Consider the following 23405-nt stretch of genomic DNA (forward strand, 5'->3'; position numbering starts at 1 on the left):
TCCTGCTCCTGTTGTGTGATTGTGTAGGTAGTTACTTGGGCTGATTATGTCTATAGCTTTCCTTGTCTTAAGGTCTGAAGCATAAATGTCAGCTGATGTCTGTAGAGGCTTCAAAACGTAGTAAAATGATACTTTAGTTTAAAATATATATATATACTTAATGAGGCTTAAATACTGTTTCTAATTTTTGCTCCTGTTCCTGAAAGTTGGGGGTTTAGTGAGCTTTTACAACAGTGTTTGTCATTTCACTACTTGGATGTAGTAATGTAGGCTAAAATCTTGTCACTTAAATTACTGTATTGCTTTCTCTCTCAATTTAATGAGCCTTTGGTATGAAGAGGAAAAACACAGTCTCGTAAAATGAAAACACAAGATTTATTTTGGTGTAAAGCCTGAAGACAAAAGCAGAGGACCAATTTAGAACCAATTCATGAAGTCTTCTTCTGAATATCATTAAAACTTTTTACCTAGGGCTATCTTCTCTTCTAATGCCTTTATTTGTTGTACCAAATGGTCTTTTTCCAAACTAGTTAATTCAAGGTGGTCAAAAAGCAAGTCTTCACTGCCTTTACTGTTCAAAAAGTGGCGTTCACCTTCTATGATATCCACCAGCTCTTCAGTTAACGTGTCTACTTTATCCTCAAGTTCTGAAGGGGTCAAGTAAGTGCAGCTTTCCTCTGCTGAGCTAAATAAATGGAATGCTTAAAATCAGACAGTCAAAATGCCACTGTTGGTGTTATCTATAGACTTTTCACAAGACCAAGCCAGAAAGACCAATTTCACAGAAATTTAACTTCTGTTACTCAAAAGATGATAGCTTAGACAGAAGCAATCAGTCTTTGTAACAATCGGGTAGCACATTTGGCCTGTCCTTTATACAATGTCAGTAGATGTAGCAGGTTGTGGAAAATGGTTTTATAGTGTAGAGTGAGGTCATAATGAAGAGGTGTCATGATTTGCTTCATTTACAACCCCCAAGATTGTTTGATTGTTGCTATCTTAATGCAACAGTTCATAATACATCCTCTGAAATCATTCTTACCGTGTCCTCCGTCCCAAGCTGCCCTTTTCATAGCTGCTTAAGGCATGAAGGAAATGTTCTTTGTTCTTCACAAACGACTTGCCGCTTAGTGGTTCCTCAAATTTGTCATGCAATAAGCACAGAAGTGGAGAGAGCAAATCAGTGTTAATTTTAAAAGCCATTTATAGACTCTTCAAATACATTATTTCAAGGTACTACTTTATATACTGTTGTAGTGATTTGCATGAGGCCCAAAATTTCTTTCCGAAAGAGTTTTTTCAGATAAAAATAACAGCCTCTGATGCTATTTGTGTGGCTTTTAGATTCAAACAGTCACATGCTTGCTGGGTACCTATAGCTGAAGATGTAAGAGTCCGGATACCTATAAGCACGTTTGAATTGCAATTTTGCAATGAAATGAGAATAAGGATGGTGAGCTTTCAACCAGACCAGGACTCATGATCTTTATTACCTTCTCAAATGCTTCCATCCCTGTGAAGCTTTTCACTTTCACCTCAAAAAGTTGGGAGATCAGAGTTATTTCTTCCTTGGAGAATGGTTCTTCCTTTAGCAACATCTGAGTTATTCCAGAGGATTTTTCACCCTGGAGAACTGTTGACAGCTGGAGTCTAAGAGAGAACATTTCACCAAGGCAAGTCTTTAATGCCTAGAAAAAGAGAATACAGTATTTGGTGGATTTTTTTGTTGTTGTTGTCTTGCTGCCTTACAGCTGAGGCGAAGCTGCATTATTTAGATGTAGAATATGAACCATTCTGTGAACAACCTTTGTGCAACAGCAATGGCAGTTCAGATAACAGCCTTTAACCATCTATTCTTTCACCTTTGATTTTTGTTTTTAGAAGTTGTACAGAACTGTTAAAAACACCTGCTTTTAAAATGGTGCTTTTTTCCAAACACTGCTGTGATGTAATTACATTTGGAACATATTGGTGTACCTGATAAAAAAGCCTCAGAAAGACTGGGTTGGTGTCGTGGCTGAAGTCAGCAGCAGTGATATGAGCTAAACAGTGCACGAGGAGCAGGACGAAGCTTCCAGCAGAACCCAGGCAATCCCTTAGAATGAACAGCTTGTTCTCCGAATTCTGAGAATCAACAAACATCCAGAGCTGAGACAGGAGCACAGCAGCAGTCAGCTCAGCTGATGCAACTCCTCCAAGGGTTGGTCTCAATTTTACACAAGTTAAAAGACTCAAAATAGAGAATGTTGGTGAATATCCATATACTAAAGAAAGCAGCGTTGTCATAAGACTTTGTTTTCCTTTGTGTGAAATTTAACACATTGTCACATTAGCTGTTTCTAGACAGTTTTATCTTTGTATGTTGCGAACTATAGAAAACTCTCTCAATGTCATGGAATTTTAGAAATATGGAAGCTGGCTATTTAGTATTATTTAATTATAGCACGTAAAATGCTCCTAAGCTGTTGACTTCTGTGAAGGTGACCTGTAGATAATTTGGTGTAACTTGAATATGAGAGACTGGGTAACCACAGCTTGTTTAATAAAGCGCACTTTGAGTATGACCCTCATACAAAACATTTATTAAATCTCTGTACCCTAGAGTGCTCTAAGTTTACATTCAGAGATACCTGAAGCATAGCATTAACATTATATTGATGTTTTCCTAGAAAGCATCAAGCATACCATGACTTAAAAATATGAACCGTGTCTGCAATTTCCTCCCTAGTTCTCTAATTTAATGGATATGAAAATATTACGCAGACTGGTTAGACGTGAAGTTGACAAACCTGATAAAAGAAGCAGTTTCTGAAGGCATTGCCTGTAGCGTTACAGAGAGGTATGCTGGAGGCAACATACAGGTTAATTTCTGGAGCCTGTAAAGGGAAGGCAAATTGCTTCTGTAAAAAGTATGTATGCACATCAGATCTGCAAAGTAAGAGGGATTAATGGGATATAAATTCATTTAAATGTCAGCTTTGATTTGCAGTCAGTACACAGAGCCAACAAATACCACAAGGAAATGGAGACTGTTTAAAAAACCCTTGCATATCACAGCAGTTCATCTTGCCAGTTTTCTAATTAAATAAATGAAAGTGTACTCTTGCCCTGGAGCTCTGACTGTAGTCACTATTATTTTTATTATTATTTATTTGATATTTTTATGAAAGACCCTGGAGAGTCTACCTTGACTGCAGCCATAATGTGCTAAGACCTGTAAAAAGAAAATGAGACTCCTTGCTCCAAATTACTAAAAAAGAAAAGCTTTATCCTAATATTAGGCAGTATTAATATTATGCATATGCAGCAGTTAGGTAATGCAAGAATTAAGTGATGTGCTCAAGAAAGATGACACGGCAAATATAAGAATGGACCGTGGATCTTGTGGGACAGAGACTTGACTTCAAAACAGTCCTATACCGTTGTGGAGAAAACAAATGGATTTCACTTCCTGATGCTTTCAGACTGGTTATTCTTTGCTTGATCTTACTTGATAGTTGGTAAAAGATTTTTTGGATACCTGTATACTTTTGAAAGCACCGATTACTAAACATCCGTGTCTTAAAAACTTACATCCATGTGAAGTCTGAGAAACTGCAGGATGGAGATGCCATACTGATATATGACAAACTCCCTCGTAGAAAGGGTTGCAGAATCAACTTCTATTAGTTCTCCTCCTTGATCCATCAAGGTATCTTGTACACCCTTAGAAGAACTTGCTGTTTCTACAAAGAGCAATACCATTTTGTTAAACTAAATAGTTTGTGTTTTCATTTTGTTTGTCCAAGAGGGAACATTGCAACACAAGCATGTAATATGCTGCATTTCTCACCTTGTAACACTTGCATCGTTTTTCAATATAAAATTAAGCCCTTCTAATGCATTAAAAATTTTTTCAAGAGTCATGCCATGCTTTATTCTCATGCAACCCCCAAAACTTCGCTCTTCCTTGTGAAATTTCAGATAAGATCTTAAATAGTGAGATGACTCGTGTGCCTCACACTTCATCAGCAGCAACGTCTGAGTGATTCTGGGTCTGTCTTCCGTTGTTACAGCACTTTCTCCAGAGGACAGTAAATCTAAGTCATCTGTCCAGTAAAATCTTATCACAATTAAAACAGCCAAAGGCTACCTGAACGATGAAACCAAAATCATTGCATTACATTCACCTTCTGACATTTCTTGTAAGAATGAGCAGAGATGAGGTTTACTTTTGTCCGGCCTTTGGCTTTGTAGTAGTCCAGTTGCCGCCGCATGACTTTGGAGCTCGTCATTGACATCTTTCAGAAGACCAAGAAGAAAAGAGGTTTCTAGATACTTAGTTTTATTACCACCTGTGTAAAGAAATACAGAAATGCTGTTTTCTTAAACAGTCCATCTCTTACCATCATTCCAAAAAGGAATTATGTAAGCAAGGTGAAACAGGTAAATAGTTTTGCTGTTTGGAGCACAATATTGAAGTCTGGGCAAAGACATGTCAACATTTCAGAGAAAATCTCTCTCTCAAAAACACTTCGCAATATCCAGTTGGCTAGTTCTCTCCTTTTTTCATGTACCTCAAATACTATATGGAAATCTTTACACAGGAAGATGGTACTCTCCATATCAAAACAAGCAAAAATTCAAAATCCTGCCCACCCCCACCAAAAAACAAAACCAAAAAACAACCACAAAACAAGACCAAAACCTAAATGCTTCTTATTCCCACAGATTTTGTTTGGACTTCTTACAGAATACTCCTGGCAATTTTTCCTAACGGTGTTGTGTTTGTTTCCAGTGTATTTTTCTTGATGAAAAAAATGATTATCTGCCTTTGAGTCTATAAATAATGGCTTTCTATTGCATATCTCATCTGAATTTGTAGGATTTCTTTTTTAGCTAATGAATGCAACGTTTGTCTAAGTGCTTTAAGTACAGTCTTTGGTTTATTATGAGCACCACATCGTTGCTACTTCACAGATGTAGGCAAGCTGCTTATGCAGATATCACGTGTAGCTCACGCAATTTGTTGTTATACAAACAAAAAGGTGGTAGTTAGTGGGAAAAGAAGGGTTTTGTGAGATCGTTTTGTGTAGCTCCATTTGTGGGGTAGTAGTCAATAAAATGATGTAAGGTTTTTACCATACAGAGGAGGTGTCGTGAACTGTGGATTCAGAAGAATAATTCTGGATGCCACCAGGTGTTCTGCCTGCTTCAGCACCTTGATGTCTGTGAGAGCAGTATACAGTAGTTAATAACTGCAAATAATTCCAGATGTTCCTAGCCATTCCTCTTGTTCCATAAGCTAGCCTTGATTTCTTTTGGTTTATTTCTTTGTGTTTAGTTGAATTCCAGGATTGTGTTACATACCACTTCATCGAGATAAGGGGTAAATAAATAGCTGTTTGCTTCACAGAGAAGGTGCTGGAAAACCTAAACACTTAGGAATTGATCACAAGTGATAGTTCACCTGCTCCCAATAACATTTTTTTTCAGTCCAAAGAGGAGGAAATTCTGCTACTTATCAAATAGCTGCTGATGTTTCAAGGGAACCCCCGGACACCTGCTTAACCCTAAGGATGGAAGAAATGCAGCTCTGAAGATGTATAAAGATTAGGTAAGAATAGTATTCTTGCCAGAAAAAGCAATCACCCAGGTAAGTATCCAGATTTATACTTTAATTTTGATAATATCCGTTAATTGAGAGGACACTCATATAGTCCTAGCTGTAAAATGCCTTTTTAACGTGAAATCTTCATGTTTGCTCAGTTTTTAGGATGGTTAGTTGGGAGAAAGATGTTTTATTTTCAGAAACACATAAAGCCTTCCTCATCTTATACTGTTAACTATTGTCTGATTTCCACCCAACCTCTTCCCTATTCTTCCCATTTCCAAAGCATTAATGCCCTCCAGGAAATGTAAGAACATCAAAAAGGAATGACAAGTCACTTGAGTTTCTTATGACAAACTGAACTTACTCTTAGTCAAGAACTCTAAGAGCTCGTCATCTGCCTTATGATGTGTCCCTGGAATCCAGAAGGACTTGGTGATAGACAACAGAGGTCTGTTTTTGTGCTGCATCTCTTTTCTTTCTTCTTCAGATCTCATTCTCAGCTTTTCTGGATCTGGAAGAAAATCCTTCCCTTCTGTTCCACTGCATTTATTCATCAAGTTCTACAAAGAAAGGTAAGGAGGTGTAAAAGTGCCTATAAAAATCATAATGATAATTACAGTTTTCTTTATTTTTAACTACTTGTCTGGCATACATTTAGGCTTTGTGTATTAGAAACTTATGTTCTCTCACATTGTTAATGGCAAAAAAAAAAAATGTTAAGAAGCAAATACAGAGACCTCCAGCAGACTTTCGTCTTAAGGAGCTCATTTTTCAGGCTGTATATGTTTTGTTTAGGGCAGATCCTAGCTGCTTAGCTTGCCTTCTGCTGTTAAACTGCTCAGACTGTACAATGATTAGTACTTTGGACTACATGTGGCATTTCTGGGTACCAGTCCTCAGTCTCTAAATAACTGAAAATCAGGAAAAAAGCAACAAACAAACAAAAATGGCAGCCAACCAATGCCCAGAACAAACAAAAAAACACTGCGGGGTGGAGTGGAGTGGTTATGTGAAGGGATGTGGTCAGGGTCCCTCCTATCATGCTGCTCAGGGTGTGCTGTTGAATCAAACCCCGTGTGCTTCATCCTCCTTTGCAGCTCTCCACACAGCAGGTGATTCTGCAGCTTTGCTCTTTTATCTGGTACTTGCCATATGTGCGATTGTCTGAGGTCCAGATAGTTCTCTTGGAGGTCTGCCAGAGATCTTTCTTTTTTTCTGATGTTTCTTTTGTTTTCAAGGTAGCTTTTTTCTTCTCTTAAGAAGAAAACTGTCCAGCTCTTTCTTCCCTTATGCTTTCACTTGGGAGGATAGCTACTTTTTAAAAGGCGTGTTTTTCCTGTCCCTTTCAAGCTTCTTCAAGTAGTGTATTCCTAATCTCTACATTCAACCAATGTCTTCAAACATCTGTTGTGATTATCGTAGTACAGAACATAATCCACACAACTAGCTGCATTCACAGTCTCTTTAGCATTACACCATTAATCTTATATATTGTGCATATGATGCAGCCTGTTCAATCTGAAACCTTTGGGGATTTAAGGTTTTCTAACCTGCAATGGATCAAAATTACTTGAAATATTCTTCTTCGTTCTTTTATTTCCCAGGAAGAGTTTCAGTTGATCCTTCAGCTTTCTAATTTTCTGCTCTCTGAATTTTTTCAGTTCATTGGTTATGTTGTTAGCTTCATCCACAAACTACAGATCATACATAAGGAAAAAAAAAAGACAGTAAGATCCTGGTATTGTTCTGGAAAGGGTGATACTTGGAGAACAGAGTCCTTTGCATAGTAACAGTAGCAAAGCAAATTAGCATTTTCTGAATAAAATCAGTAGGTAACATATTTTCAATTTTACCTTCTCCTGGAGGTAGCCTTTTAGGCTTCTGCCTATTTCCTTAAACTGTGCTTCTCTCAGCTGTAATAATCTTACAGCTTGTATATATTCAAGCACTAACAACGTATTCTCTGTGTTGTTCTTCAGCAGATACAACATGCCCCTCAGGTCATCATCAATTGGTAACTCCTGAAAGATAAAACAGTCATGTGAAATATAGCATGGTATGTGATCAGAATCACACTGGGTATCTTACTTTTTGTGCATTTCATTGAGAACAGACAGACTTAAGAGTCAGAGTTTTTGAAAATGCTATCAAAGGTAGTGGAAAATGGGTAAGAGTATTTTGCAGTCCCATGCACCCTTTATTTTTGTTGTTTTAAAAAAAAAAATAAAAAAAACTGTAAAAAGTAAGCTTAAGATCCTCAAAGGAGCCTTAAGTAAATTTCTATTCAGAAATGAATTTGAAGTGTCCGATCTTTAGTAGCTAAACCCATGATATTTTCCATTTCTTCATAAACACAACTGTTGCAGGCTACAGTATGTTATTATTTTTTTTTTAAATCTGGAGCAAACTGTCCATTTGCTATAAACAGAAACAATTCCGGAGGAGACATTTATAAACTTTAAAGCTTTGTAACAGCTCACTGGAGGAGTTCTGGATTCTAAACCAAACTATCAGGAGAATATTACTTCTACAGCAAGCTGTTCCAGGTCAGTGCCCTCTTTTTGGGACCTCAGTGTAGCCTTCTGGAGCCTGTAGCAATCTTGTAGCATTACGACTGTTTGCCTCAGGTGTCTCTGAGATAGGATGAAATATGCCACCAAATTCCCTAATTCTTCTCCTTCGGTCTCTTGGATCACTTGCATTTCTTTGGCTTGTATCTGTGAAGAAAACATTACGAAATCATATAGATTCCTTTACTTGCACAGTTGGAAAGTGTGGAAGTATTCCAATTCTCACTGCAGGTTTGCAAATAGGAGTCCAGGGAAAAACAGTGAACTACCCTGAAGAATAATGGAGTCCATCAAATTAAAAGGGACTTTGAAAAGATTCCCAAAGCATGTCCTGCTAGAGCTGGAAAATCCTTTCTTGTATAACATGACTTGAATAGTTGTGAACCACATAAAACACTGCTGAACCTAAAATAACCAGAAATTTTACTGAAGTCTCATCCCGCCGCATACCTCTGTTAGCAAATGAAAACACGAATGCTTCAGCTGATGTACCTTCTCTTCTGTCTGTCTGTGAAGTTCCAGTCTAAATTCTGCCTGCATGTTTCTCAGCTCAGCTCCTGACTCTTCCTTTAAACCCACAATCAAATCCCCTTCTTGATGATGCTTCTGGAGAAAAGCCAGAGCTCTTGCCATTTGCTGTTTCTCTTTAGTCTGAGCGACTTCTTCAGCTACTTCTTCACCATTAGTTTTGTAGTCAAAGCTGTTCAGGATCCTTGTCACGCTTTCTGGCCAAGTCAGAATCTGAAGAAGGAAAGTACAGTGCTATGAGCAAATGAATTTTGTGTACAGAAGTGAACTTGTCCTTGCATTGGGGTTGTAGTGGGTACAACTGGAAAGGCTTTGACAGTGTGGTTCTGTGGGGATGCCCTGTTTAGGAGGTTCCTGTAACTGCACTGTAGGTCAGGGTGGGCAGCTGCAAGCTTACAGGTTTTCTGAATTACCACGAGGCTTTTGCAGGCGAGGGGTGAGGCGTGAAAAGCGCGAACTGCCTCTACCTGAAGGTTGTTGTAGAGATCCAGGACTCTGTACAGACATGCTTGCCTCAGAGCTTCCAGCTTTACTATCTTCACTGCAGAAGCTTGTAGTATTTGAGTTACAGAGTCTGGAGAAAGCTTGACTTCCCGAGAATGTAGTTCCTGTGAAGTGAAAGAGGAAAAAAAATAATAATAGGGATTTTCTACACCAACAAATAGCACCATAGTCACCAGAACTAGTGAAGTCCAATTTCCTATGGACTTGTGGTGGGAAACGTGGGTCAGTTTGGAGTAGTCCTTCCTCTAAGTTTACAGGGGCTCCCAGGGAAGATTTTCCCATATAGGTCTTTGCTGGATGAGTGTACCTAGTAAGGCATGAAGTCATGTTGCAGTTTTGCCTCAGAGGGGTATGTAAATTTTGTGTGTCTCCCTTGCTTGCCTGTTTGTTTTCATAAAATATACGGACGCTTTATTTCCTGAGCTCTTTATGCCCCTGCAAAGTTAGATGAAATCAGACAATGGATCAAGAAGTTTGTCATTAGCTTGATGTGAGACAGACATCTGCTCTCAGAACGGATTGATATGGTCTGACTGGAGAATGACTCTGCCATATTAAAGGCTGCGCGTATAAACAAGGTCATCTCAAAGGTGGAGCTTGCCCACAACAGAAGCCATTTGCCCAAGTTACCTAACCATCTTTTAAGCTATCCCTCCAATGTTTTCCTGTCAGACAGTAGCATGAGGTTTGTGGTTATGTAGACTTGTAAAAGCTAAAAGGAGAGCACCACTGGTGGAGGGCACTGAGACTGCAGAAACGGCAGTGGCCCCTTCTACAAAGTGAACAAGTATAAAGGAAATGTTAACTCAAAGTATTTTGAGGAAAAATTGTTATTATAAGAGGGAACTTTTCTACTTTCAAATCCTCAATTGTTGTCTACTAGTGATACTCTGCTAGCAAAGCCCAGGGCCCACTAGAGGAAAACCAGCATGTTGTAATTGTAGATACTTTCAGTGTTATAAAATCCTCAGATAATGGAGGATGGAACAAGGACCATTAAAGCAGCAAAGACCAAAAGACAGGTTGTGAAGAAAAAAAGAAAAACTACATTCATGCATGTGAGCAAGGGAAAAACAAAGTCAGGCAGTAAACTGGCTTAGAAAAAAAAAAGGAAAAGAAAAAGCTTTGTACTGGCAATGTCACTATTTTTTCTTGTGTAATGATAGTTTAAAATTTAGACAGCTTAACCCATATAAAGCAATAAAGCAATAAAAGCAATAAAAATATGTAGTAAAAAAAACACATACTAAAGCAGTAAAATATGAAGTCCAATACAAGGAGACCCAAACGCTCAAGTTGTGTTTGTAGCTGCTCTGATAATACAGCTACCTATGTAATGCCTAAAGCTAGTGTGTATGCCTATACCTTCCAGTGAAGGTTGCATTCATCCTTGCAAAGCAGTGAAGTGACAATAGTAGGAGTAGCATAAGCAAAGTGCCTTAAACTTACTTCTTGTTCAGTGAAGTCAGAGTCTGGGATCCGAAAACCAGAATGACAAATTGACAACTGGTCTGGAATTTCTTCCAGAAAATGTAAGGTCTGATGGGGTGCTGTTAAACGTGAGCTGAGGCCAGAATGTTTGATTTCTTCGTGATGTTTCTGATAGAGGACTTGTTCAGTACGGTGGTGGTGTTCTGACAGTTCTTTCAGGAGTGAGTCCTTGGTGATGACTGCTTCTGTTCCTCTGGTCTTTCCCTGAAAACACAGACAGCCCAACTGCAACATCTTCATGATTAGGAGCATCAAAGGGATGAGAAATGAGTCACACTGAGCTTTAAAAATAGCCAGAAACCAGATCTCCAAGTTCATTTAAGTAACATAAGTAGAAAGATTTACTGTAGGATTATGTACCCAAAAGTTACTGAAAATAAAGCCACTGATTCTTGTGCCTTAACATTGAGAAGGGAAGATAATTTTGTTTCTGTTCTGCTTTGCAGTAGTCAGAACAGAAGATTCTTTAGAAACTCCTTTTTTCTTTAATTTCCTTTTCTGAAGTGATGTGGGAAAATTGAAAGGAATTCAAAAAGAAAACAGAAAACTGTCTTTTCTTGTGTATTAGCTGAGCACTCTAAGTTGATACGGTACCAACCTTACCCCATTTCCTTTATGGTATTCATTTTCCTTGGTCTTGCATGATTCATAAAAAAATGCGCTTATTTCTTCCATCATTAAAGATAGTTCCAGATGTGCCAGTTCACAAGCATGCTTCTCTAAGAAAAACCTGTGACCAGATACGCATGAGACAGGACTGAAGAAAGACTCCTACTTTGTATACTGTGTACACGTCCTCATTACTATGTGACACTTCTCACATTCGTATGTATATTGTCTGAGAACAAACAGTGGGTTGTAACAGGTACCTTATCTTGAGTCACCCATAAAACCCAAATGTAAGCATTTGGGGGCAGGGGAAAGACCTCTAAGCCCACGTAGAATATATATTTTATAAGTAAAAATGCAGAGGCAATTAAACGAGGCGTAATAACCATTGCATGAATAAGGTTTTCTTACTTTGTCTGGATTTCTTGTTGTACAAGGCTGATCTTTTCTGAATGTGAAACGGGCAGAAGAGCTGATACAGTGGAAGCCGAAGCAGTTTCCTGACTTGCTTCAGTCCTTAATGCCTCTGAATGAGCAGCAGATGCTTTTAAAGTACTTCTTGATGAGTACCCTGTAGAAGAAATCAGGGAATATATTTACTGCTGAATCATTATTTTTGGAGTACGGTTAAGCCCTCTTGCACTGTTAGAATTTTTTTCCCTTAATTCTACAGCATGCAGTAGTAAAAGTAGCAGTGTTCCTGGCTGGAAGGAAACCAAATGGCCTTTCGGAAGGTCATTCATCAGTCCTTTCTAGTTACATTTCTGCAAAAGAGCATTTTACCAAAATAGATACATTTATCAAAAGCGTAGCTTATCAATAATTCCTATAAGGTTGCCTTGAATTGGACATGAGAATTCTAAAAGTCTGTATTGCTTGTTGGGAAAGGAAACTTTGCTTGTGTCACGTACTTCAAATTAACTGTATGGTAATTTGCATACTGAAATCTCTTCAGCAGTTGAACAGATTGTGTATCTCCATTTGCTCATACTTAGCAGGTAGACCTAAAAGCCTCGTCACGATGTAATTTAAAATTTGAATGTTCTCAGCAGGCAAAGTAAAAGCTTTGCTATTGATTTCTAGGTTTTGAACTATGTTTTCAGATGTCAAACTGAGGTTAGGTTTTTTGTTCTGCAGGAGTTCCTGGACCAAAAACATGGAGCCAACTCAGGTTCATAAACACAATGAATTTTTTTGATTTCCAAAGATTAAATCATCTTAATTAGGTTTTCCAGGTAAACCAGCTCTGCTCCAATACATAGAAAACGTACGAAATCAGATAGTACCACCATTTTCTCGGTCTTCCCTTTGAATTTTAACTGACTTTCAGCTTATAACAAGTTAGTCTAATGAAATCACTTTTATTCTTATAGGAACTCTATACATGGGGAGAAAGAGATGGATTGTTTTGCAAAATATGCATTAACTTTTGTGAGGCCTGGAAAGAGAACCTTTGAGCTTTGATTTCAGGCCTGATCCCACCTGGCAGCAAGTATACACAGATGATAAAGGGTTTAAGTCCCAGGAGATTTTTAGTACTTTCAAAATGGAGCTGAAGTCTGGTTTCCAGCTGTCAGAAGGGAGAATCCCTCTTTCTAGTATTTCAAAGTTGAAAGGTTCCGATATGTCCTAAAAGGCTGGAGTGAAATAAGGTAACTGACAGTACCTTATCTCCTGTCTTACCAGGTGTCTCAGGTGATGCACTACTTCTGCTCTCTTCTTCCAGCATCTGAACCACAGACTTGAGCAGAGGGATCAGATTTTGATGGATGTCCTTGCATGGACTATGTGAGATCCTACTACCGCCATAAAATCTGGTTGTCTCATAGTTTTCAAAGCACTGTTGTGACCCAGAGAAAAGTATCTGAAACAGCACAAAGCAGACAACAGACAATACATGCAACTTGTGTTTCATGTCTGTCAAAAAACCCATAGGAAAAGCATCCTGGTGTTCTTTGCCTTCTCATGAAAACCTTACCATCTTGGTTTGTAGCCATCCTATGCAAACTAGCGACCCAATAAGATGCTACCGCAAGCTGGTCTCAGCAATTTAAAAGCCTTTTGCAATGGTTATGGTCCCAGAGCACCCAGCTCTGATTTTTTGACATCCTTCAAGCTGATCTGAATGTTGTAAGGCAAACAATTTGAACTGCATTACTTGTATTTAACGTCCTCTGTTTCTCTGGAATCCATTTGTAAGTGCCATACATCTGATAAAATGTTTTCTGTTCAACGTTGTGGTCTAATAATCCTACCTCATTTAGACTAATAAGCTGAAATTCAGTTAATAGTTAATGTCTCATGGGGATGGAAGAGCAGAAGAGGAAGACAGAGATAGCTCCAAGGGAGCTTTAAAGGAAGGACACTGAAGAAAAGGGAAGAAGATTAGAAAAATGTGTTAATTTGAAGCTATTTTTATGTAAGTAGTCCAAAATAGAATACAGAAGCCAACTGATATAAGTATCAGGTCCCGAGTCCGTTGAATCGATGGAAAGACGCTTATGTCTAGAGGATTCAGGCCTACAGTACTTTAGACATTATAGGGGATGGGATGGGATTTGAAAGGTCCTTTGAACACAGGGATAGTTGTGATCTTTTGCACTCAAGCGTTTTTGAAAATCACTTTTGCATCCATGGGGAAAAAAATTCACAGGCATTATGGAGTATACAATCTCTTGCTTCTTCCCTAGGAAGGAAAGAGCTTCAGGTGTCCAGGTGTTTGAAATCTCCATGGAAATAGAGACGCTGAGAATTTTTTTCTAACCCTGCCGTGGGAAAAACTGCCTTTGAAGTGAAATTTTGTTTATCTTTTAAGTGTACTTTATAAATGAAATTCTCATTTAAGTTTTTGGTTATTTTACAGGACTCTGATTTCTTGTGGCAGTGTTCTCAAGGATTATTCTCAGAACATGGCAACTGTTCGTGCTTTTGTTAGAAAGTAAGTAAGTTAACCTCTTATTATTTGCCTGAGGATGAAGTCAGTACCTTTGCCTGCTGGGTCTGGATATTTGACAAGTCCCTCAAAAATTCCAGTTTGGCGTATGCAGTCTCCACACTAGCTTGTTGTTTCAGTATGCATTCCTGAAACTCAGAGGCTAAGGCAAGGATGACCTGGAAGAAATGATACAAAATATAAGGGTACTTCAAGTCCCAGCTTTCATTTTCTTTCTTACACATAATGTGGCAGGTCACTAGCTACAAAGCTGGCGTGACTGTATAATGGTTATAGAGCACTGGTATCTGGCTATATGCTAAAGAACAGTCATGAAAACTGCAAATGATGTAAAGAAGGGCCGAAAAAAAAACAAAACCCAACCCCGAAGGTAATAGTTCTAAAAGGGCTGATGTAAGAGGAATACTGAAGGAAATAAACAGGACAGTTTGACCATGGGATGCAGTTTGTTTGTGTCTGAAAGGTGTAAATGTCAAATAGATTGTGAATAGACAGTCTTAAATTGAAAGAAAAAGCTTCCTGGCAACATATTTCAATAAAGTCTGCCTGACATCTGTTCGGTCAATAAAAAGCTCTGTGTTTACTTCAGCTGGTATTGCTTGGAGAGAAATAGATGCATTCTCTTTAGTGCTAGGTAGCACTTGATTGGAGGAGGTCTATCCACGTTTTCAAGGGCTGAATATGGATTTATGTGTACAGAAGTCTTACAAGACTTTAGGCACTTTTTAATCATTCCCTGTAACAGGGAGGACTGCAGGAAGGGAGATTCAGCTGCACCAATACCCTCTCTGGATCACACCTGGGTCCAGCCCTATAGGGGACTATGCACTGCGTTATGACCGAGTGATCTCCTAGATCTGATCTATTTCATGATCTCCTAGATCTGTTCCAGCTTTAACAGTTGTGATTTTATAAGATAGGTTTCATTCATTTTTTGGCAGTGACTGCTTGCCTTCTGACTTAAGGAGGATCTTTCCCACTCTAGAAAACAAAGGAAAATGAAAGCAGGCCAGGTGGGAAAGGAGAAACTCTTCAAATAGGAGTTCCTGAAAGTTGAAATATCACAGAATACTGGTTTCAGAGCTTTCATTTTACAGTGCCACACAAAGGTTGACAAGTTCTCTGTTGTCTGAGACCAGAGATGTTCAGCTCAACCCAGCAGTGACCTCACCTGTCTGAAGGTCAGGTTTGTTGCTGCCTCAGTACTTGGCACATGGCTCCTTTGCTTCTCTCTCTCAGTCATCTGCATGCACATTCGTTTTTCTTCCAATTGCATCTTTTTAATGAAGTGCATCAGATTTTCCAGTGCCTTTCTGATCTCTGACAGAACCTGTATTTCCTGGTCCTTTTCATCTCTGTCAGCTGTAGACAGCAAATATTAGCAGGAGTACCCATCTGATAATCTAATAGAAATTCGCAGAGCAAATCTGAAATAAAACACCATCTAAATGTGCTTCACCACATCTCTGTTCTTTTAGAACAGCGCAGTTAACCAGATCCTACCTCTCTATTGTCTTGCTTCAGGAGGATGTGAGGAGTTTCTAAGGTTTAAGCTAACCTGTTGGAGGAAGCAAGCATCACAGAAAATGATGCATGACCCTGCTTCCCTCTCCTCTGTTTGTAGCTAACCTTTTGTACCTTTGAATAGTAAGGGCAGTTCGGTGCCCAGCTGGCTGCTGAAATATTTTGAAGCTCTTCTCTCAGCTTCCTGCAGAGAGGATCCTTCAAGAAAATGGCACATTTCCTCAATGTCTTTCATTTCCTCCCTGTATTTTATCTGTAAGAAATGGAGGAGTGTTTCAGATAATGCTGCAAATTTGTGCAACGGTAACTCCTTGTGATGCTCTTTCCTCTGACAGATGAGAGCAAGAGGTTGTAGCTTTTTCCTAGCCTTTTAATTTATTTTATTTTATTTTTTTGCATAGAAATCGATTGCAATTCCCCCGTTTCTGATACTACTATGAGTTGTGTTGTCCTTGATGTATAGGCACATTCTGAGTTGGAACTGGTGATTATTCTGTTATGAGACTAGCCACCAGTCTGTTAAGGTGGGAAAGGCTGCAGTGAAATAGTAACACCTCAGTTTACATTCTGGGTTTGTGGTATACTGGGGAGGGAACTCACTTGGATTCAGATCAGCACCATCCTGGGTGCAGCATCAAATATCTTTTAATTTGATACATGTGGGCAAGCCTTTTTAAAGAACTTTACTGAAGCCAGTTGCAAAAGGAATGCACCATACCTTCTGGGCCTTTCCCTCTTTTGCATCATGAATGACGTGAAGAAATAGAGAGCTCAGTTCTTTAAGAAGCCCTTCTTCCTTTTTTATTCTTCCATGCCAGTATTTTTGCCTTGAATTTATTTCCTTTTCTAGAAGGTCCAGCTGAAAAGCAATGATAGAAATAATAGCTCAGATTTTGCAGGAAGGTGGATTATAAATGTCATTGAAGCTAGTGATGAAATCGTCATTCAGTGCTTTCAACAACAGAATATGTATCCAACTTGGTTGCCATGGGGCGTGAGTGCTTTGCAGTGCTAGGTCTGTGCATAATTCATGTTCAAAGTTATAATACAATGTGTACTTCGGGATAGGATATAAAAGAGAAGGTACAAAAAGCAGCAGCAGAAGATACAGATGGAAGGGAGAGAAAAAGGGATAATGACAAGAGGAGATAAGTGAAATGACATACCTATATTTCAGTTCATCTTGTACGGAAAGAAAATATTATTTATGGGGCATAGGAAGAGGTGAAATTGCCTCACAGTAGTGGAAAAACATCAGCAAAAAGTTTCCCAAAGCTATCACACATGTAAGTAGAGCTGGTTTGTTGGAGCAGTAATTACCAGATCTGGATCTGCAGCTCTTCTTGGTAAAGCTCTGAAGGGCTGGACAATAGGAATTACGTTGTGTGTCCAGGGGTGGGTTTGAGCACCTATAACAGGTCCAATTTCACCTGTAACTGGACATATGGCTCTGGCACCAATTGTGATAGGGACAAGGCCTGTGGATGAAGAAAAATTAAACATAATCCTTATAATTTACATCGTGAATGAAACTGTTCCAGCTGCATACCTAGTGACTAGGTTTTTGTTTGTTTGTTTGTTTGTTTTGAAGTTGAATAGGAAATGATAATGATTTCCAGTTTCCTAACAAAAACTGAGTTTTCCTGAGTTGTAAATGCTATTTACCAAATGCAGGAGTGTAGGACCAAGGACCTTCCCTTTCAGAGATCTATTTACAGCCCAATCACTGAAAAGAACTTCTGAGTAGTTCTCTTGAAGAGTATAGTAGAGTTTTGAATGGCTGAAAGGCACGGTGTGATTTCATCTCAGTCCTAGCTCTCCTTCACCATTTTTCTGGTTTTGCTTGTTTTGAATATAAACACCATGTAAATTGATATTTTCCGTTCAGTGTTGATGCAGTAACTAATCCACATTGGTAGGGTGATTTTCTGGGTCTGAAAATAACGTGAATATTGGTGGGGATAGAGCAGTCCCTGCCTCTTTATTGTTTACATTATCAAATTCAGTTTCCTTCTTTACCTTTTCCATTTCCATCTTCCATGGTTCCTGCGAGTGGGGAAGGTTGTCCTGTATTCCAGTCAAAGTCTATTCCCAGAATTGGCACCATCAAACTGGACCCACCAGGATCTGGGATTTTCATTCCAAACACTGCAGGGATCCACATCTCTGTGCCGGGGTGTTTGATCATACCTAGTTTGCACAAAGAAATCAAAAAAAAAAAAAAAAAAACAACCATAAAGAAACATAAAATATTAGACAGAATTAGACAGATATTTTGTGATGAAAAGATGCTGGCAAATGCTGGGTGGATGCTGTTATTTTTACTTCCAAATAATACCTGGCTGAGTTCAACATAGGAGTGGCTCTTTTGACCAAAAGCTTCCTAAGTTTTAAACTGCTAATTTGTTGGCCAAATCCTGTGACGGAAATGGGTTCGTTGGTGCCACCATGAATACAATGACACCCCTTTGCTCTTAAAATGGACTGTTTTAAACCTACCCAGATTACCACCATTACTCTTGAGGTTTGAAGCTATTTCTTGTTTTTTCTTGAGGTTCTGCAAGCAATACATTGCATGATAAAACCTAGCGGTGAAAGACTTCTTCATATCTTCTGCTGAAGCCTTTAGTGCTGCCAATCTGTCCGCTGCTAGACAGGTATCTTCCAAAACTGATGCCCTAAACTGCTTTAGGGCATTCAGCACGTGGGTTTGTGATTGCAGGCAGCCAGCTTCCAGCACCGCTTGGTAACTGCCACCGTGGGGCAACACCTTGCCTCTCAGGAGATGAGCTCCATGTACCCGGGCGGTTTTCCCACTGAGGGGTTCGGTGAAGTAATCTCCAAGAAGCATCAGGTGTCCAGAAGGATCCACCAGCCCACCTAGAGGTATAGCTTCTCCTGCAGTCAATAAACGGGAAATAAGAGTCAGAATACCACCAGACAGCTGGTTGTTATGCTCAGGTCCTTCCCATAACGAAGAAGGCACAATGATCAAAGGCACATAGGAAGCAGAAATAGGTCTAATGAGACACGTGAAAATAAAAGACAAACATTTATGATGCTGGTTGTAAAATGGTTTGGCTTACAAAATGCTTTTAAATGAAGTCTCCTAGTTTCTACTTTAGAAGATTAAGGCTCCTACTCCTTTTTCTGTGTATAGTGTATCTTCTAAAGTGAATTATAAAGAAGATAAGCATGTGAGAATGCTTGCTAAAAATCTAGAACCTCACCCTCTCCCCCCCCCCCAAAAAAATGTATTTCTTGCTACTTTTTTTTTTTTTAATAGGGCAGTTGGACTGTCTTCAAGAGTCAAATCAACTTCAGTCATTTGTGTCATAGCTATATTCATTAATGTAGCACCTCAGATGTCTCTCATGGTTTCATTAGATAGTTTTATTGACCATTGAAGTGATAAATTATAAAGTTACAGAAAAGTAAAGGAGTTCTGTCAGTAAAAGCTAAGTTGTGCAGTTGGCTCGACAAGACAAGGCGAAGGTGAAAGGTGAAAGTGAAGGCTTTCGGCTTATTCTATTCCATGCCTGCGGTCAGGGAGTTAGGGGCAGGTAAAATGAACACCGTGTCCCACATTTACTGGTTGGTGAAGCATTCACCTACCAGTGCTGCTGTCCAAACCGACTCCGAGTATTGGAACAATCTTGCCTCCTTCTGGCTCAGTCATAGGCCCCCCAATCTCCAGGGGTGTCAGCATGCCAGTGATGGGGTTGAGGTACGTCCCTCCGACAGTCAGCTTTTGCCCAGTGTGAGGATGGATCGTAACCCCCAGCACGGGTACTTCTATTTCTGTCGCTGGATCTAGCATGAGTCCTCCCAGGGCAAACACTTTTTCAGGACACAGGACTGGAAGTTTTGTCTTCACGGGTAGGCCGGTGTCGGGACAAACGGGGTAAGGAACGTAGGGAAATATGGGCACTTCAGGCCTGTGACGCTCACCTGCGTGTAGAACCAGAAGAAATTTAATTAATGCTGATGGCAGGGAGGCATAGGAGCTCAGAATGAAGGCCATGGATCTTTATATCTTTATATCTTCTAGTACCATGCTAATGAGAAGTTTTCTCAGATTTCCTTTAGTTTTATTTTTTTTGTTAAGGTTTAAATTACAACTATAAAAAGGTGTTGTTTTTTTTTCTTTTACACCAGCGACCTTACCTGAAGCAGAATCAACAGTACAGACCAGCCTAGACCTGATGGGATCATAGCCGACGTTCCCAGTTACGTGAAGTACCTTTCCAGTCTCTGGATGCAGGAAATGATTACTCGGTACTGGCCCAGAGCTCTGGCTGGTCAGCAGCACGGTGCACTGCGGGTTGGGAGTTAGCAGTCCGGTGACAGGATCCACGGAGACAACCTCAGGTGCTCGAGCAGTGCCATTTGAGTCTAAAAGCAATGCATAATAGTAGGGGGAAAAAAGCAGCAGCCAGTAACCCTTGCAGAAATCCACTTATCCATGAGACTCATGGAGAAGGGTTGTTAGTTTATCAGTAATCACGTGAGGGCAGAGATGGGGTGAGAATAAAGAAACTGATCTTTCTACTGCCTTTTACAGATGCTGTCCCCGGGGGAAGGTCCATAGTATTCCTGGCACATGGTGACTTGAGTCTCTCTCTACCATGTCTGCATAAGTTTCATAACAGTAAAGAGACTGATGTTTCATGAATGTGCTTTCAGGATTTTAGATCTTATTGCCTTAGTCTGCAGCATTCATTTAAACATACAAAGTCTTTTTTTTTTTTCCTGTTCCTTATAGAAGGCTGAAAGAAAGAAACCTCTCTGTGCTAGGGCACCTCTTACATTTTATCGTCTCAAAACACATGCAGCAATATTATAAAGCACACAAACAAATAAGAAAAACTTTAACTCATTGAGACTCAGCTACAGACTATTCAGTCCCTCGCTCTGTTGCTAGGGGATGGTTAGCAAGTACCTGAAGATCTTGATGAACTTTGACATTCTTTTCGAGAAACAACGTAGAAAAACGTTCTACTGATGACTATGCTTTTGTTAACAACTCCTCGATTTATGAGTTGTTGCTGGGATCTCAATAAGGACTTCTTTTTTAAGTGCATTCTCTCTTCACTTTGCTATCGGTTCTTTTGTGACCTATTTACAAAAGCATCAAAAGCAGCATACCTGCTCGTGCCTGCCTATACTTCCTTACATGCTAACATCATTTTGAAATGAATTTCTGGAGGTTGTAGTTACCCACAAGCTCCTGCTTGGTAAGGATCTTGGTTTTAGCTTTGTTAAGAAGCTGAGCTCCTGTTCCTTCACCCAGCACTCCCCATGCTTTGAGGCGGTGACTCTCTGCTATTATTGTGCTTGACATCCTGCTGCTTGCAGCATCTATCTGGGCTAGCAGGCTGGAAGTCAAGAGATAAAGATGGTTACTTGCCATCTGAAGATAAGGTAAAATAATTTCAAGGGAGCAGCATAAGAAGAACTTGGAAGGACATATAAATGATCTCTGCACTTTGGCAAATAGAGAGCTTGATGAGTATTTGCTTTGGCTACTGCAGTAAAAAATGCCACTTTGTCTTTTCTCTGTTTTCTTGTTATCACACAATTCTGATTCTGACCATTGTAAAACCTACCAGAAGATGGATGGCACACCATCTATAACTGGTGTGATATCCCAGAGACAAATCATGTGGTAGCAGAAGAAAACAACCTCAAAATACTTGTCCCCTATTTTCTGATGGGAGTCTCTTCAGTTTACATCTCTGTTTGAGATTTTCTAGACTTGCTTTACAAAAATGTGAACATCATAAACTGCATCATCTGATCTTCTGCATAAAGAATCAACTTTCACCTTCTGGATACAAGTACTGCCAAACACAAGCCACCCGATCACTTGCCACAATGCTTTCTAGCAAGCAAATAGAAAGTTGCAGCAGAGTTTTTCAGTATGTTTATTACCTTGTACAGTCTAGCTGAGACGACATTGTTTGGCTTCCTCTACAAGCCACCTCATTTGTCAGCATCTCTGCTAATCTCACTGCCTCTCGCAGCGCAGAATTGAACGTGACATAATGCTCTTCCTGACATTTCAGGTCATGCTGCAGTAAGTGCATCTGTTTGTTCACACTTTCCTCATATTCAGCAGCCAGCTGTTTCCTCTGCTGTATCTGTTCTTCTGCCTAGGTGGGATATAAGATCCAAATGTCATCTTTTGTTTTATCTAAATGTAAACAGAAATTGCAACTTTTACTCCCTTTATTAAAAATGACAAAGATTTGAAATAAAATATAATCTTGATCTGTTTATTTGAATTTGAGCATGCATGTGCTGATAACTCTAATATGCTGAGTTGTAGTTACCTAGCTTGTAAGTGATAAGCATGTATCCAGCTCTGAATAAGCTAGTAATTCAGGATATCCTTTTAACAAGTGCTGCAGAACTTCTACCAGGTCATTAAGAAAAAAAAAAAACCCGACATATTTTCAACTCCTTACTGTGCAGAGTACACATTTTTCTAAGGGAGACAAGTGTATTTCTGTTTATAAGACATGAAATTGTTTCATCCTTAGAACTTCTGCAAGAATGTAAACAAATACAATTCTGAAGTGGAAAAAAGTTGTAACACGCTCATACAAACCTGTGCTGTTTTGAAAGCAGAAACCTCTGCTACTGAAGCAGAGAGACAAAAGCTCCCAAACAAAGAGCTGGGATGTATAGATCCATCAGATAGATCAAGAAAAGAAAAAAAGTGAGTAATTTCAAAGAGATGTTTGTGTTAGCATGAAGCAATAGCAGCAACTTCAAATGCTTTAAAGGTGCGACTTAGCCTGTTGTTCACAGGCATTACGATGTTGTTTTGCAGCCTATGAGATACAAAGTGTTTACAATTCCAAAAGTGATGTTCTAAATGACTGGGGCCAAAACTGTGAAAAGAGACTACCATGGATGTCATTCGTTATTCCGTGTGTAAAAAATGCTGAACTGAGCCTTACCTGCTGTTTTGCTTTCATGTAATTCTCTGTCATTGTGCTCTCGTAAGACTCCATCTCTTCTGGGATACCTAGCGTCATTATCCAAAGGTTTTTCAGTGAAGATATTTCACTCGTAAGCTTGTGATATACGATTTTCACCTTAGGCAAAGAAAAAAAAAATAGGACTGTAAGATATGGTTTGAAGACAGTGCATTTTCTGTACAAAATTGATGCCTCTTTATGTAATGAGTTTCCAATACAAAACACATTCGTGCTAGGTTTCCTGGATTGTGGTACAATGATCTCTTTACGCGACCTGTCTGCTAACTGCATGCTGTAATGTCAGCTCCCTCTACTGTTCTTTAAACCACAAATGCAGTCAGATGAGTGTTACAGATAAATTCATCATAATTATTCTAGGGCTGTGAAATGTTACCCCATTGATTTCAGCTGTGAGATTATTATAACATTCAAATGAGTGAGACTCCATATCTGTGTAACTGCATACTCATTTAAGTTTAGTTCTCCGTAATTTAATCTGCAGTTCTTAAGTGTTTTACTAGGTAATCTATATTATTTTCATTTTACAGATGAAAAATAGAAGCTGGGAGATGAAATCACTTTCTGAAAATGGTATCAGTGCAAAGCAGAACCATAAGAAAACCAAAATGTTTGCCTTAAGGTCA

The 23405-nt window shown here is 39.2% G+C and overlaps 1 protein-coding gene across 1 annotated transcript; it reads right to left on the bottom strand.

Annotated features, from left to right (window-relative positions):
- Positions 1–38: 38 nt before the first annotated feature.
- LOC308182690 (uncharacterized protein) lies at positions 39–22965 on the bottom strand. The gene is made up of 30 exons (XM_080567711.1): positions 22741–22965; positions 21707–21927; positions 20993–21150; positions 19940–20167; positions 19388–19723; positions 18272–18670; positions 17792–17962; positions 17093–17250; positions 16491–16631; positions 15887–16025; positions 15420–15610; positions 14281–14406; positions 12979–13159; positions 11707–11866; positions 11290–11416; positions 10645–10890; positions 9159–9299; positions 8656–8904; positions 8119–8310; positions 7447–7614; positions 7144–7287; positions 5958–6153; positions 5122–5208; positions 4170–4334; positions 3574–3725; positions 2790–2876; positions 1978–2124; positions 1494–1688; positions 1043–1137; positions 39–685 (listed from the first exon to the last, which is right to left on the bottom strand). Exons 1-30 carry the CDS (start codon positions 22816–22818, stop codon positions 454–456), a joined length of 5310 nt encoding a protein of 1769 aa, XP_080423837.1. The 5' UTR covers positions 22819–22965; the 3' UTR covers positions 39–453.
- Positions 22966–23405: the final 440 nt, after the last annotated feature.

Source organism: Anser brachyrhynchus (assembly GCF_964034855.1).
Source record: "Anser brachyrhynchus genome assembly, chromosome: 25".
NCBI classification, from domain to species: Eukaryota; Metazoa; Chordata; class Aves; order Anseriformes; family Anatidae; genus Anser; species Anser brachyrhynchus.